The following is a 15131-nucleotide window of genomic DNA, read 5'->3' on the forward strand; positions in this document are numbered from 1 at the left end:
AATTCAATAGGCTACTTGTATTTTATAAATTACTAAATATCTTATACGTACAGAAATCATTTGATTGACAAGAAAGAAAAGTTGTCCTCCCTGTGATTCTGATTCTGTATCCCATCGTAAAGTTTAAGATACAAAAGTTCAAATAAAGAAAAATGCAAAAATTATCCTTTTCCTCACTTTCACAGCCATGATAAATTTGTGTAATATTTAATTTCACCCCATAATGAAACTTAAGGAGAAGCGTATTGACGTTTTAAGATTCATATAACCATCTCCACTTAGCGAGATCAGGCTTTGTTGTTATCGATGAAACTTAAAGGAGTAGGGAAAATGAAGAAGGGAATAAAATCTGATTTTTCCTACTTCCATTAAAACAAGCCAGACACGATTCCCTAATCTGGAAAGAAAAGCACATATACTCAACAGCCAAATACTGCTAGAGAAACTTTTTCAGGATGAGAAATTAGTGATCAACAATTTTGTATCTGAAGCCCAATACAATTCTCCTTCTACAATTCCAGCATATGAAATTGCTATTTTCCATTTTCTTTTTTGGGATTTTTCTCATTGACTTTGTTATCACTTCAGAAAATTGACAGATTCACCACCCCTCAAACAACATTGCTTGACAGAGTGACGATGATTAGTTATCAAAGCCTGATTATCCTCAGTTTTTTTATTTTTCCTCTCCCTTCATCATGCAATCACCAAGGGAACACTTGGAGCCCTGCAGACATTGAAGTCACAACACACCGTTACCTAAGAAACGTAAGATTTTCATTTACATCGGAGTCATTCATTTTTATAACTAGCCTCTCTTCTTGCGTCATTTTTTTAATCGCACGGGCATTTTTTGATGCCCATTTTAATGATAGGATGGAGACTTTGTATGGTGATATACATCGCACTCTTGGAATGCATACCATCATACAAGTAAGTCTCAAACTCTTTGTAGTTATTAAAAGGCTGTAGCAAAATGATAAGTGTAAATAGTTTTATATAATTATATGTCTCGTTGCTTTCCTAATTATGTGATTGAAAGGATAGACACATGTATTTAACCGATGACTAGATAGCGTTTATCAAGTTAGTATTTTGGCAGGTCGCTTGTACCAAATAAGTATGTATCGTTACCTATATCTCAAGTTTACGTATGATGATTAATAATTGTGACGGTGACGGGAAAAACAAGATTGTTTTTCCCAGTAAGTAGGAATTAATTATGAGAATTAATGATAAATTTTATATGGTTTTTCAGATGCTTGCCATCTTTTGGCGACCTAAGGAAGGAACAAGATGGTTTGTCCATTAAGTACGTAAAGATATGCCATCATCTTCTAGGCTACGCTCTAATTACTCTAATGGATTAAATATAAAATAATGCATGATGCAGTGGAAATAAAAAGAAACATGTACACTACTTCTCCTTGATCATTTTGAATATTTTCAATGAAATATTTATTTCACAAATTTAACAGTCAAATATAATTTTAAATATACAATCACCACATGATAGTCGTACAATAATTGTATTACGTACATATAAGTATTGTAGTCAAATTCTAATATTAGAGTTTGTTTATCTCAATCATACAATACCTCAAAACATTCGCCCCGAGAAATTAAACTTAAAATATCTTTTATTATTGAGAAAAGAAATCCAACAAATTAAATCTGGGCCATAAACTGCAGGCCTAAGCCTCAAATTCTAGCCCAGGGTCTACACACCTAGCCTGTGTACTTGGGCCGAACTCATGAAAACATGGGATGGTCCAAACTACCTACGGCGTCGTTTTCAATCCGCACCTTCTGGCGCTCCAGGCAGCAATGGCAACCGCGAGTCTTTAAGCTCCACGCCACCAGAGGCAATGCCCGTGTAATAGCAATTCGCAACCCAGCAATCTGGAGAAGACGGAGAGAGAAAACGAAACCAGAGGAGGGGAGCAACCAGCCATGGCTAGCTCTGCCGCAGTGGACGGTACCCCAGCGACGGCGCTCCGCTCGGTGCTGCAGCGCGTCCAGCTGGCAGCCGAAAAATCAGCGCGTAAATCCCAGGAGATCCGAGTGGTGGCGGTGAGCAAGACGAAGCCAGTCTCCGCGCTCCGCCAAGTGTACGACGCCGGCCATCGCTGTTTCGGCGAAAACTACGTCCAAGAAATCGTCGAGAAAGCTCCTCAGGTACACCATACAGGCGTACACTCCTGCCTCTCTCTCTCCCTCTCTCTCTGTAATGAAAGATATTGAATATTTAATGATTGTTACAGCTTCCGGAGGACATTGAGTGGCATTTCATTGGAAATTTGCAGAGCAACAAAGTAAAACCCCTTCTAAGTATGACTATTTTCTCTCTCAAATTGTACTTTAAGACTTTGCTAAGTAATCCATTTGGTCTCCAAAAGCAGTAAGCATTTCTGGGCTTTTTTTTTTTTTTTTTTTGTTTGGAAATTGTGCAGGTGGTGTACCAAACCTTTCAATGGTGGAGAGTGTGGATGATGAGAAGGTAGACACTTTTTCTAGTAACACCATTTTCTGTACATTGTATGCAGAGTTACTCTTATGTTTCGGGTGATGGGTCTCGAAAAATTAATGGGATTTGGTATTAGTTTTGTAATTCTAGTAAAGATTGTACCTTTTGTGTTGTTGTTCTTTGTAAAAATATGTCAAGCTTGCTTAAATCCTTGGTGTCCCATTTGGATTCCCAATGGAAATTGAATTTACAGCCTTACGGGTTCTGCGCTGTATGTTATATTGCTCTAGTGTTAATGATTAGGGCAGTTCAAGAGCAGCAGCAGCCATTGTTAATTATCTGTAATTGGGGAAGCTCGTATTTTCTTATGGATAATTCTGTTTAGCTGTTCCGAAGCTGCTTCGTTGGTTTTTAGTTAACTTCAGCTCGTATGTTTTGCAGATTGCAAATCGTCTTAATCACGTGGTTGGTAGCATTGGGAGAAAGCCTTTGAAGGTGTTGCTCCAAGTGAATACGAGCGGAGAGGAATGTAAGTTCCTAAATATGAGCCTCCTTTTTCATAAATACTGCAGGAAATGCATGCTCGAGGATAGTTTATGCTTGCATTGTTATCCGTTGTCAAGAATCCATGGCTTTCTGTATTTTAGTCAATTTGTTGTTTTTCTTTGTAGTTTTGACATAACATCTGATCTCTGTATAATACAATGGTAGCAAAATCTGGCGTTGAGCCCTCTGGATGTGTGGAGCTTGCAAAGCATGTAACTTCGGGTTGTCCAAACCTTGAGTTTTGTGGTCTAATGACAATTGGGATGCTTGATTATACTTCTACACCGGAAAACTTTAAGGTGATGCTCCAACGCACTACATGTAAATCTTTCTCCAAAGTTTCAGTTTCTCGGGTTTATTGGCAATTCTCAAATCAAACTGTCATTTGGGACAAAAAAGGGTTAGCGGTGACCATTGAATAAGTTTCTTTTGTTGTCAGACGTTGGCGAACTGCAGAACTGAGGTTTGCAAGGAACTTGATATACCAGAGGAGCAATGTGAGCTTTCAATGGGCATGTCTTCAGATTTTGAGCTAGCTGTAAGGACTAATCTTAAGTTATCCTAGCATGTTTTCACCACTCACCAGTGAAGTTTCTTCACTAATGGAAAAACTTGGTTTTGCAGATCGAAATGGGCAGTACAAACGTGAGAATTGGATCTACAATATTCGGGGCGAGAGAATATCCAAAGAAACAATCAAATTAGCTGGGCAAACTTGATTTATGTTCTTGTATTTCTGTGCCATGATTTTGGCAGATAGTAGTAAGAGTTCTATGCCATTTGAAGGCTGGATATACAAATCAAACCGTATCATGTAACTTGAACAGATGAAATCGAATGAATAAATCCTATTTAGTACCGACTAGTGACTACTCTAGTAGTGTCTTTTTAGTTTTTTATTTTTACAATACGCGATGTACTGGAAACTACTCTAATCTACGAAAGGGGAGATTGGAACTTTGAGCGCAAGAAGGTGTGCGCATTTTAACCAAAGCGGCAAGCAAACTGCATCCTCATTTCCTGCAGATCAAATTCCTTTCGGGATTTGGTGGAAAATGGCAATGGATCTGTTCGCGTTGATCTATTTATAATTGTGTCGTGTTTGTTTGTACTAATACACAGTTACATTACTTATTATGTAATCTTCTTGTTGCCTACCCACCCTCTTTTAACTCCTCAGTAATCACTAGCATGAGTTATGAACAAGCTGAACGGCTCTTTCTTAAACCCCCTAATACCACCACCGCAAGCCACCGCGACTGCCACCACCAAAACTTTCAACGCCGTCATCAACCGCCTCTCGTCCCAAGGCTCTCACCACGAAGTCCTTGCCACGTACTCCTCCATGCTCAAAACCAACACACCTCCAGACTCCTACACCTTCCCTAATCTTCTCAAAGCTTGCACCTCCTTAAACCTGTTTCTGTGTGGCCTCTCGCTCCACCAATGCATCGTCGTTAATGGGTTCTCTTTGGATGCCTACATTGCTTCTTCTCTGGTCAACTTTTACGCCAAATTTGGACACGCCCAAAATGCCCGCAAGGTTTTCGACGTAATGCCCCAGAGAAATGTTGTTCCTTGGACTTCCATTATTGGATGTTATTCGCGTGCCGGAAATGTTGGAGTTGCGTTTGAGATGTTTAGGGAGATGCGGCGCGAAGGAGTTCAGCCCAGTTCGGTTACTCTGTTAAGCTTGACCTCCGGAGTTTCGGAGCTGCCTTATTTGCAGTGTTTGCATGGTTGTGCAGTATTATATGGTTTTGAGTCTGACATTACTTTGGTGAATTCAATGTTGAATGTGTATGGTAAATGTGGAAGAGTTGAAGATGCTCGAAACTTGTTTGAGTGTATGAATGCAAGAGACATAGTTTCATGGAATTCCTTGATTTCAAGCTATTCCCAGGCTGGAAATATCAGAGAAGTATTCCGGCTTTTGTATACGATGAGGGTTGAAGGAATGGAGCCTGATAAACAGACGTATGCATCTGCTGTGTCCGTGGCTGCCATGCAGAGTAGTTTGAAATTGGGAAAGTCAGTGCACGGACAGATTTTAAGAACTGGATATGAATTGGATTCCCATGTCGAAACAGCGCTCATAGTTATGTACTTGAAATGCAGGAACATCGACACTGCATTTCATATCTTCGAAGGGACGAGGAATAAGGATGTGGTTCTGTGGACGGCCATGATGTCAGGGCTTGTGCAAAATGATTCTGCGGACAGCGCACTAATTGTTTTCTCTCAAATGTTAGAATCAAGAACAGTGCCATCTAGTGCGACCGTAGCTAGTGCTCTTGCAGCTTGTGCGCAACTGGGTTCTTTTGATATGGGAACCTCGGTTCATGGTTATGTGCTGAGGCAAGGAATGAGGCTAGATATCCCTGCCCAGAACTCCCTTGTAACAATGTATGCAAAGTGTGCGCGTTTGGAGCAGAGTCGTGCTGTTTTCGAAAGAATGGGCAAAAGAGATTTGGTTTCTTGGAATGCCATGATTGCTGGATATGCTCAAAACGGCCATTTACGCGAGGCTCTGCTTCTCTTCTCCGAGATGAGGGCAACCCTTCAGAAGCCCGATTCTTTAACCGTGGTCTCCCTTCTCCAAGCTTGTGCTTCCATTGGGGCACTCCATCAAGGAAAGTGGATCCACAACTTTACCATTAGAAGTTGCCTTAGACCATGCATTTTGATAGACACAGCTCTGGTTGACATGTACTCAAAATGCGGTGACTTAGATAGAGCTCACAGGTGCTTCGTTGAGATGTCAGACCCGGATTTGGTCTCATGGAGCACAATTATTTCCGGTTATGGTTGCCATGGAAAAGCAAAGACCGCATTGAGGATGTATTCAGAGTTTCTGCTCACTGGAATTAAACCAAACCATGTCGTCTTCCTGTCAATTCTTTCTGCTTGTAGTCACAATGGGCTTGTTGACACAGGCTTAAGCATATACCAGTCAATGATTGCAGACTTTGGCATTGCCCCGAGCCTTGAACACCGCGCTTGCATTGTTGATCTTCTCAGTCGAGCTGGACGGGTAGAAGAGGCATATGACTTCTACAAGAGGGTTTTTCAAGAACCGGCAGTCGATGTCTTGGGCATACTTCTTGACGCTTGTCGAACGAAGGGTAATGAGGAACTGGGGAACATTATTGCCGGAGAAATTCTGATGTTGCGACCTGGGGATGCTGGAAACTACGTGCAATTGGCACATAGCTACGCTTCGATGAACAGATGGGATGGCGTTGGTGAGGCATGGAGCCAAATGAGGTATCTTGGCTTGAAGAAACTCCCAGGCTGGAGTTGTATTGAGTTGCACGGGACGATCACTACATTCTACACAGATCACAACACAAATCCTCAGTTTGATGATATTGCGTCGATGTTGAAAAGGTTAAGCGAGGGAATGAAGAAACCGAGCACTAACAACGAGAGTTGAATGATAAATTTCTGAACTTGTTAACTACATTCTTTACGGATCACCAATATAAATGCATGACATTAAACTCCGCTGGAGCTTACAAAGCGAAAATTTAACCCGATACACTCGGAGATATCCACTTCCTATTTCAAGTCGGACTGCATTCACCAAGTAATGTGTCACCTTATAGGAATAAGCACGTTTATCAATGCTTAAGTAATAATTCAATTATCAACTTCCATGTCTATCATTTAGTTACAAAATTTTGTCTACAAATTTAGTCTCCTAGCATTACACACTGGACTCTGTTTGTGCGTCTGAATTTTGGAGTTATCTAGCGGAGTTTCGGAGAGAGAGAGGAGAGCGGAAAAATGGAAGAGGAGGTTTTCATAGTGCATGTCAAAAGAGATAAGCGAAGAGCGGAAAACAGGAAGAAAATCTTAATTCTTTTATGAATTGTTATTCTTTTTTATTATTTATATAAATAGAGAAAAATTAATGACTCCACCTATTTACATAAATTTCGTTTATTTTAGGGCCCCTCAAATGTGGGGTCCTATCCTGTACGAACAAGCCAGGGTCCGCACTGCAAATAGAATACATTATGGATTGTGAAAGATTAGCTGTGCTTTCCTTCTTCCCAAAAGTCCTAGACCGAATCCTAGATTTCAAGGCCTCCGAAACGGGGAGGTACATGCAATCAATTGCAAAGCAGATAACTTGGGAGCTGTTTCTTCATGCAGTTGTCTAACTCAATCACCAATGCCGGCATGGGACTGAAGGGATTATCGGGCAGCTGCCTTGACGTTTTCACGGTCCAGGATGACATTCAGAATCTTGCCAGGGACAAAAATTCTCTTTTTAATCGACTTTCCATCCAGATATTTGGAGAGTTTTTCATCTTGTGTTGCTAGTTGGAAAGCATCCTCCTCCGAACAGGTCTCTTCAACCTGGATCGTACCCCTGGTCTTGCCATTGATCTGAACTGGGAGGACAATAGTAGATTCCTTCAAGTAAGCAGGATCCGCCTGCATTTATTAGAACATAGGAAGAAATCAACAAGTGATCTGCATATCTCAATCGACATTCTCTGCGTGGTTTTACATCCTACATGATATTGTAATCTCACCTTCGGAAAAGGCTCATATGCCAGAGATTTGGAGTGTCCCAAGCGAAACCAAAGCTCCTCGGCCATATGAGGTGCATACGGTGAGAGCAGCAAAACAAATGCTTCAATAACCAATCTTGGATGGTTTTTCCACTGAAAAGGGATATGAAACAGTTAAAGTCAGTAATCTGTCATGTTTAACCATCGCAAAAAGATGGTACATGTATGTTTTAAATGGATTCAAGGACCTTATAAGCCGCATTAAGGAATTCCATCATCGCAGATATTCCAGTGTTGAACCTTGTTGCTTCTATTTCTTCGGTTACCTGCAATTCAGAAAATTTATTGGTTAAAAGGTGCATACTTCTGATTTTTTGACATGCCATTCTATCGTAATTTTCATGATTTACCTTCTAAGAGAACAACTCATAGTAAATGACCAAGGAGAAATTTGAATATGATATAAAAAGAAATAGAAGATCGAGTCCAGAAATTAAGATCTGACCTTTGCAATGCATTTATGGAGAGAACGAAGTTGCTCCAACGTAGCTTCCCCATCAGTCACTACTGTCCCATCCTTGAATGTATCATCAGACAATGGTGAACCAACGACTAGCCTCCATGTTCTTCCCAAAAATCGATGGACACCTTCAATTCCACTCGTATTCCAGGTCTTTGAATCTCTAGAAGCAAGATTCAGTGACAAGAAAGATTAATCAAGAGCAAAGTTTATCTTTGTCGATATTATCTTGTACTTGAGATAGGCATAGACATTCGTAATTTCCTAGGCACATAAGCGAAAACATAGGCCAAACCAAGTACCTAATAAGATAAAAATTCAATGAAAAGAAAATTACCTAAGTGGCCCCATGAACATTTCATATAAGCGAAGTGAATCCGCCCCGTACTCGGAGACAACATCATCGGGATTGACTACATTTCCCCTGCTTTTACTCATTTTATGAGAGCGTGCAATCAGACAAATGTCAGGATTGTCTTTCAGTACAAAAGAATCCCCCGATTTCGTGACCTACAGAAGTAAAAATATTGTCAGAGATAATAAAATGAGAAAGAGGAATATGAAATGCCAAACAAATGGTTCTTACTCTTCCCTTGGGACCTTTCAAAACAGACAGTGTACAGGATCAAACCATACTGAGGCATCCAAGAAGAGTACCTTTTCCTCTGGTATTATTTCTTGCTGATGTTCCACTGCTGTCCCAGAGTCGGCAGAGATAAAATTCCCATCAGAGTCCTTGTAAGCGATATATTGAACCTGCAAAGCAAAGCATTAGAAACATGTATTGGAAAAAAAAATTACTTTTCCAATTACTTCAAAGAGCAAAAACAACTGTACTTCGCCAAGAATAATGCCCTGGTTTATGACACACTTGAACGGTTCTTTGGTGGATACAGCGCCAATGTCATAGAGAACCTGAAATTATATTATGCGGCATTAACAATTCATACGACATATGACACAAGACTTGAACACAACAGTATCAAGGATTAATGACCACAACAGCTGTAATTATAGATACAACTATTGTACAAAGTCATGCAATTTCATATTGGTCAATCTTATGCACATGTATGTTCCAAAATGAAGAACAAGACAGATTTAAGTTACACACCTTGTGCCAGAACCTTGAATAAAGTAAATGAAGAACAGCATGTTCTGCACCCCCAACATACACATCAACTTGGTTCCAGTACCTGCAGATCAAGAGGATATTAAAAAGGACAAAAAGAAAAAGGAGGAATTCACATAAATTTAATCATTACCTTTTTCAATTTTTATTTGAAAAGAAAGTAGAATTTTATATGAAGAATTCCCAGAGAAATATTTCACTTACCTTTCTTTCCTCTTTTCCACCAATTCTTCTGAATTTTTTGGGTCCATAAATCTCAAATAGTACCTGGACACGGTAAAAAAAAAAAAAAAATATAACATCTCAAAACCTAAAATGAATTTCAACATTTCATATTTGCATTAACTAACACAATTCAACTATTGAAGTTAATTAGCTTACCAGCAAGAACCAGCCCATTGAGGCATTGTGCTTGTCTCTCGTCTAGCTGGTTTTCCAGATAAAGGGTCCTTAGTTTTAACCTGAAAAGTTACAAAGTATACATATATAAGTATAGATAGCAGCAAAATCATCTGGAACACTGGCAAGAAAATGTTTTGCATTTCACCAAAGACTATCAAAACTACAAATCTTGAACCGCAATAAACAGACTAAACAGTAGCAAGACAAAGACAGAAGAAAAGAGGGAAACTGTACCCAAGAAACTGCTTTTGATAGTGGTGGTTCTCCTGTCCCAGTGGGAGAAAAATCATCCAGTTCTGGTAGGGTAAGGGGCAGTTCAGTTTCAAGTATGGGAACAGTCTCACCAGTATCATCCAAAAAAACTACTGGAATAGGTTCACCCCAATAACGTTGCCGAGCAAAAAGCCAATCCCTTAACTTAAAGTTCACCTGAACAAAGACAAGTTTGAGCAAAAAGAACAAATCATATATCATATGCATAGAGCAAGTAGGCATACTCCAAATGTCTAATTACATAAGCTTCCATGCTCTGAAAACTCACCTTTTTCTTCCCATGTGCAGTTTTCTCAGCCCAGTCAATGACTTTGGAAGCAGCTTCTTTGCTAGATAAGTCATTAATGTCCAGCCCCAGCATTGAATTTGAAGAATTTATAACAGTACCTTCACCTGAATAGGCCTTTTTGGAACCACTGATATTTTTATCATCCGGCATCACAACCCAACGAATTGGGATGTCAAATTTTGATGCAAACTCAAAATCACGAGTGTCATGTGCAGGAACAGCCATAATTGCCCCTGTTCCATAACTGCAAAGTAACAAAGTCCCGTGTAAAAGTTATATAGCAACTTGATGAAACATATTTGCATGAGGAGAAACAATCAAAAGATAAAATTCCCCTTTTACACACCATACAAAGGTAGCTGTCCAAACGTCAGTAAGATTGCAACTTTCTAATGGGAAGAACAGTTGTAATGAATGAAGGAAATGAGCATAAAGCCAAACAAACCTCCCCAAGGCATAGTCCGCAACCCATATAGGAACAGCTTCCCCATTAACAGGATTTTTAGCATAGCAACCACTGAAGACCCCGGTTTTCTCCTTCTGAAGCTCAGTCCTCTCAAGGTCACTCTTTCTTGAGGCAAGATCTATGTACTCCTCCACCTGTGCTCAATATTGTTGGCCCTCTAATTACCCATCATAAGAAACCTTTGAGAAAACTGGGCAAGAAACAATTGAACGTACAGTTTCTCTCTGAGCTGTTGATACTAACGTTGACAACAAGGGATGCTCGGGTGCCACGACTAAATAGCTGGAGCCAAAAACACAAATATAGATTTAGGGACACTATGTAAAATGCTTTCTGTACAAGTGCCTCAAATGTAAAACTTTTATCAAGATAGGAATTTGGTGTATGATTATTCTTACGTTGCTCCAAATATGGTGTCAGGCCTGGTAGTATAGATTGTAATCTTTGTGTCTCTTTCCTGTCCATCACTGCTAAGAATAGGAAATTCCATCTCAGCACCTTCTGACCTCCCTATCCAGTTTCTTTGCATTTCTTTTATGCTTTCAGGCCAGTCAAGGTCATCTAAATCGTCTAGAAGACGATCAGCATATGCAGTGATCTTGAGCATCCATTGCTTCATTGGCTGCTCGGTAATAAACAATGACACTGTAAAATTATAGAACCATCCGGAACTTGGAATTAAGCCAATAAGTTTATTATCTTAGATGGTTTGAAAAATGAAAATGCATCAAACCAGTATATACCTTTCTTATAACTGGATGACCCCCACGCTCACTCAAACCATCTATCACCTCTTCATTTGCCAAGACAGTACCGAGAGCAGGGCACCAATTGACTGGCACTTCAGCCTGAATGTAACAAAGTAGAGATTATCAGATCTGTGTAATGGTGTAATGGTGAAAACGTTAGAAATTATCTACAGCCAATATCTCATTTATACCTGATACGCCAATCCTCGCTGTAATAGCTGAAGAAAGATCCATTGGGTCCATCTATAATATTCTGGTTCTGTTGTAGAAATTTCACGATCCCAGTCATATGAGAATCCTAACGATTTAAGCTGCAAGCAAATACAAAATGTCAATACATAGGGAACAAATAATGCAATCCACCAAACCAAGAGCTCAACAATCTATTATCAAACGTGGGTAGCGGGTTTCACTTTTAACGCAAGCCTACCATCCCTAACATTGGCAAACATTTATAGGTCCCAAAACACCCCTTCAATCATCAACTAAATACTAAATAATAACTTGACTTACTGGCCTATGAGCCATTAGATTGAAGTAACAAATTCATTTTCAAATTTAACTTCTAAAGGACCTTGACTGTCATTCCCAAAACAGGTATACAGTATTCTGTAGTTGATCGCAAGTCGTAGTTTGCCAAGTTTCTTCATTTACTGACTTGTTACACATCCAGCAATTAAAAAAAATATTACATGACCTGGGAGCGAAAGCGATCAATGTTCTTCAAGGTTGTGATCTTCGGGTGGGTTCCTGTCTGTCAGACACATACAACGCAACCAAATTAATAACTAATCCTTCAAACCCGCCGCAATATTCAAATAGTTAAAAGCCATACAAAAGCGCTGAAAAGCGAACCTCTATTGCATATTGCTCCGCTGGCAATCCAAATGCATCCCATCCCATTGGGTGTAACACATTGTAACCCTGCATGCGTTTGAGCCTAGCAAGAATGTCCGTGGCAGTATATCCAAGTGGATGGCCAACATGTAACCCAGCTCCGCTGCAATAAACCATCCAAATGAGCATAACAGTTTTAGATTTTAGTTAACATAAACCGAACAACCTGAAAATTTTACAGTTATAAAAAAATTATCCAATCCTACATACAGGAAAAAGCATATTAATCCAAACTTCCAAATTACTGCAATTTCCAGAAGGCATATGAATTCTGAAAGTTTAAGTTTTTCATTAACCCAATTGCTCAAACAATCACTTTTTAACTGCAAAAATTTAAACTTTCATTAATCAAACAGCACAAAATCATGTTACTAAAATTGGGTCTTCATATTTTCTACATTCACAATCACTCACAATTGAAATTTAAAAATAAATACATAACAAAAAAGAACAGATATTTATGAAAGTTAGAGAGACCTGGGATACGGGAACATGTCAAGAACATAGTATTTGGGCTTGGAGGTATCAATTTCATCGGGGGTTCGAAACGTCCGATTTTCCTCCCAATAACACTGCCATTTGAGCTCGATTTCGTGGAAAGGGTAGGGCCTCTTCACCACGGCTTGCTGCTTCGGCTTCTGCTCCGCCGCACCATTTGATTCCGCGGCCACCGAGCTTCTGATTACGCCGCTAGTTCTACCGAAAACGCCGCTTTTGGAGCTGTTATTGTACAACTTCAGAGAAAAGTTGCTTTTTCTGAATTTCTTGAATTGGGTGAGTGATTGCGAAGGAAACGTAATCGAGCCGAAGCATAAGGGGGGCGGCGGAGGAGGTCGGGGTTGGAGATGGAGTAGCGCGTGAGGAGAAGAACTCATTTCGCATCGAGCTGAAGAAGAAGAAGAGGAAGAAGAAGAATGAGAGTGGCTGAAAAGAGTGGATGAGATAACGTGCTCTGAGTGTGAGACCGTTGTTTGGCGCTCGTTTTGGTTTGTTGGGTCTGGGGTTTTGGGCTTAAAGTTAGCCCAAGTTTGGGCCCAGTTGGGTTTCTACGTGTGGCTCCCATCTCTATTATGTTATCGCTCTAATAGAGATAACAGTTACTTGCGTTGGCGGACCCTACCTATATTAAAGAGATGATACAAATGGTAATACAAATATATGGTAAATATAGCATTATTCTTAAAATCACTTGAGTTATTGAGTTAATTACATTTACTAAAATGTGAGAATTAATTCACTTTCTCTTACGTTTACTTACACGTATAACATGCGAAAAGTGTAAGTTCTCTCCTAAAGTTCATATTCAAATATTAAAAGATTAGAAATCAGATTAACAAGGGGATTTAGTTGACGATCCTTTTCCCAACTTCGGTTCCTTTCTTTTCTTATTTTTGTTAAGTAGCAATTCTCTTAGATGAGAGAAATTTTTCACTGTGCTGAGAACACGGTCAGGTACATCAAGTGTAATGATAAAATTTGTTGGAAACTTGAAAAAAAAAATTCTAATTAATTGTATTATTACATTTAGTGTACTAGACCGTGTTTCGACATACTTAAAAATCACTCATTCGATAGATGAATGTGTGCCCCCTCCCCCAATTAAATTTTCTTTTATTCTACAATCCCAATATCCATGATTCTCATTTCTCCACAACCCCTTCACTCCAATATCCATGTTCCTCAAATTCTACTACTGACTCCTCAATCACATTACCGGTGTTAAGAATCAGGTCGACGAATCCAACTTTCGCAATTGGATCTGTTTCTTTGGCGAGACCCTCGCCGGAGAAACAGTGATCGAGCACGAGCAGCTCAAACCCAAAAGGAGGCTCAAGTGAAATGAGCTCTTTCTTCTCAGATGGCTTCGAGAGTTTGAACTCGTTTTGCTGGAAAATGCATGCATGCATGCACACAGCAAGAACATATATATTCACTCCCTTGATTGAAATTACTTTTGGACTAGCCAAACGGCTTACGTCGCAGACTTTCGACAATCTTTAAATTAAGGCTCTTCTACTGAAATTACAAAATTATTACTTATTAGGAAATGTTTTTTTTTTTTTTTTTTGTCAATTTACTAGGTATTAGAGAGATCAATTTTAAACCATATTTTGTAAAACACATGATATAACGATTGATGGTTGGACTCATTCTTTAAATCATTAAAAAATAGACTAACTATCAACCGTCATGCAGTCTACGAAAGATCTTCTACAAATTTGATCTCTCTAGCATCATCCTCTTTTTAAACTAAATTGTGTAAATCATATGACGTAATTATTGATGATTAGATTCTTATTTAAGTGTTTATAAGACTCTTTCGGAAGGAGGAAATATATACATATCTTTCGGTCCATTTGTATTATGTAATATAAACTAGAGACTTTTCTTGGTGTCTTCAAATATGAAAGATTTTATGTGTTTTAACTATTAGATTTTTGTTTTAAAAAACTAAAAATAAAATCGAACGGTTAAGAAGTAAACAAAAAATTGAGAAGTCAAGGTTTTACTAGAATTTTAAGAATTGCATGGACTTTTTGAATCCTGAATTTGATAAGTAACAATCAATCCTAATAAATAGCCATAATTCATGCAACTTCCTATACTAAATTCTAAGGCAAGGGAAATTTGGTTATTTTATTATAGTTAAGAAACCCTAATGCCACACAAATCTCACTATAAAAAGAACTTCTAACCAAACTTTTCTTTTGGTCATTCTCTGAAGAGAGGTTTCTCTTGGAAGATCTGGGCTATAGGGATTTCAAGGCTTTAAGAATTTGTATTTTTAGATTATTCATAAATTATGTCTGTATAAGTTTATCTTATGTTGTCAAGGAGAAGAAGGGGAGGACTTCAGGTAGTTG

The 15131-nt window shown here is 39.0% G+C and overlaps 3 protein-coding genes across 3 annotated transcripts; 2 read left to right on the top strand and 1 right to left on the bottom strand.

Moving 5' to 3' along the window:
- The first annotated feature begins 1820 nt into the window (after window positions 1–1820).
- On the top strand, window positions 1821–3872 carry LOC137727999 (uncharacterized). Its single transcript, XM_068466874.1, has 7 exons — window positions 1821–2178; window positions 2265–2331; window positions 2454–2500; window positions 2909–2996; window positions 3179–3312; window positions 3453–3551; window positions 3638–3872. The coding sequence occupies exons 1-7, from the start codon at window positions 1954–1956 to the stop codon at window positions 3716–3718; spliced, it is 741 nt and encodes a 246-aa protein (XP_068322975.1). The 5' UTR covers window positions 1821–1953; the 3' UTR covers window positions 3719–3872.
- A 203-nt stretch (window positions 3873–4075) lies between these two features.
- LOC137728001 (pentatricopeptide repeat-containing protein At4g04370-like) lies at window positions 4076–6756 on the top strand. The gene has a single exon (XM_068466877.1). It carries the CDS (start codon window positions 4212–4214, stop codon window positions 6447–6449), a length of 2238 nt encoding a protein of 745 aa, XP_068322978.1. The 5' UTR covers window positions 4076–4211; the 3' UTR covers window positions 6450–6756.
- A 146-nt stretch (window positions 6757–6902) lies between these two features.
- On the bottom strand, window positions 6903–13199 carry LOC137728000 (leucine--tRNA ligase, chloroplastic/mitochondrial-like). Its single transcript, XM_068466876.1, has 20 exons — window positions 12745–13199; window positions 12226–12370; window positions 12068–12124; window positions 11562–11681; window positions 11365–11469; window positions 11020–11243; window positions 10837–10903; window positions 10601–10755; window positions 10135–10399; window positions 9828–10022; window positions 9573–9652; window positions 9396–9458; window positions 9174–9255; window positions 8897–8974; window positions 8717–8815; window positions 8397–8569; window positions 8045–8222; window positions 7788–7865; window positions 7561–7692; window positions 6903–7459 (listed from the first exon to the last, which is right to left on the bottom strand). The coding sequence occupies exons 1-20, from the start codon at window positions 13140–13142 to the stop codon at window positions 7217–7219; spliced, it is 2937 nt and encodes a 978-aa protein (XP_068322977.1). The 5' UTR covers window positions 13143–13199; the 3' UTR covers window positions 6903–7216.
- Between the last annotated feature and the right edge of the window lie 1932 nt (window positions 13200–15131).

Source organism: Pyrus communis, chromosome 3 (genome assembly GCF_963583255.1).
Source record: "Pyrus communis chromosome 3, drPyrComm1.1, whole genome shotgun sequence".
NCBI classification, from domain to species: Eukaryota; Viridiplantae; Streptophyta; class Magnoliopsida; order Rosales; family Rosaceae; genus Pyrus; species Pyrus communis.

Bases quoted from the DNA above. Each gene is read 5' to 3' on its own strand.
- LOC137727999 (XM_068466874.1), top strand. From the start codon at position 1,954: ATGGCTAGCTCTGCCGCAGTGGACGGTACCCCAGCGACGGCGCTCCGC. The intron at 2,332-2,453 runs GTATGACTATTT...GAAATTGTGCAG, and splicing joins CAAAGTAAAACCCCTTCTAA to GTGGTGTACCAAACCTTTCA. The intron at 3,313-3,452 runs GTGATGCTCCAA...TTTTGTTGTCAG, and splicing joins CTACACCGGAAAACTTTAAG to ACGTTGGCGAACTGCAGAAC.
- LOC137728001 (XM_068466877.1), top strand. From the start codon at position 4,212: ATGAACAAGCTGAACGGCTCTTTCTTAAACCCCCTAATACCACCACCG.
- LOC137728000 (XM_068466876.1), bottom strand. From the start codon at position 13,142: ATGAGTTCTTCTCCTCACGCGCTACTCCATCTCCAACCCCGACCTCCT. The intron at 12,125-12,225 runs GTTCGCTTTTCA...TGTGTCTGACAG, and splicing joins CGGAGCAATATGCAATAGAG to ACAGGAACCCACCCGAAGAT. The intron at 10,904-11,019 runs GTAAGAATAATC...TTTTGGCTCCAG, and splicing joins GACACCATATTTGGAGCAAC to CTATTTAGTCGTGGCACCCG.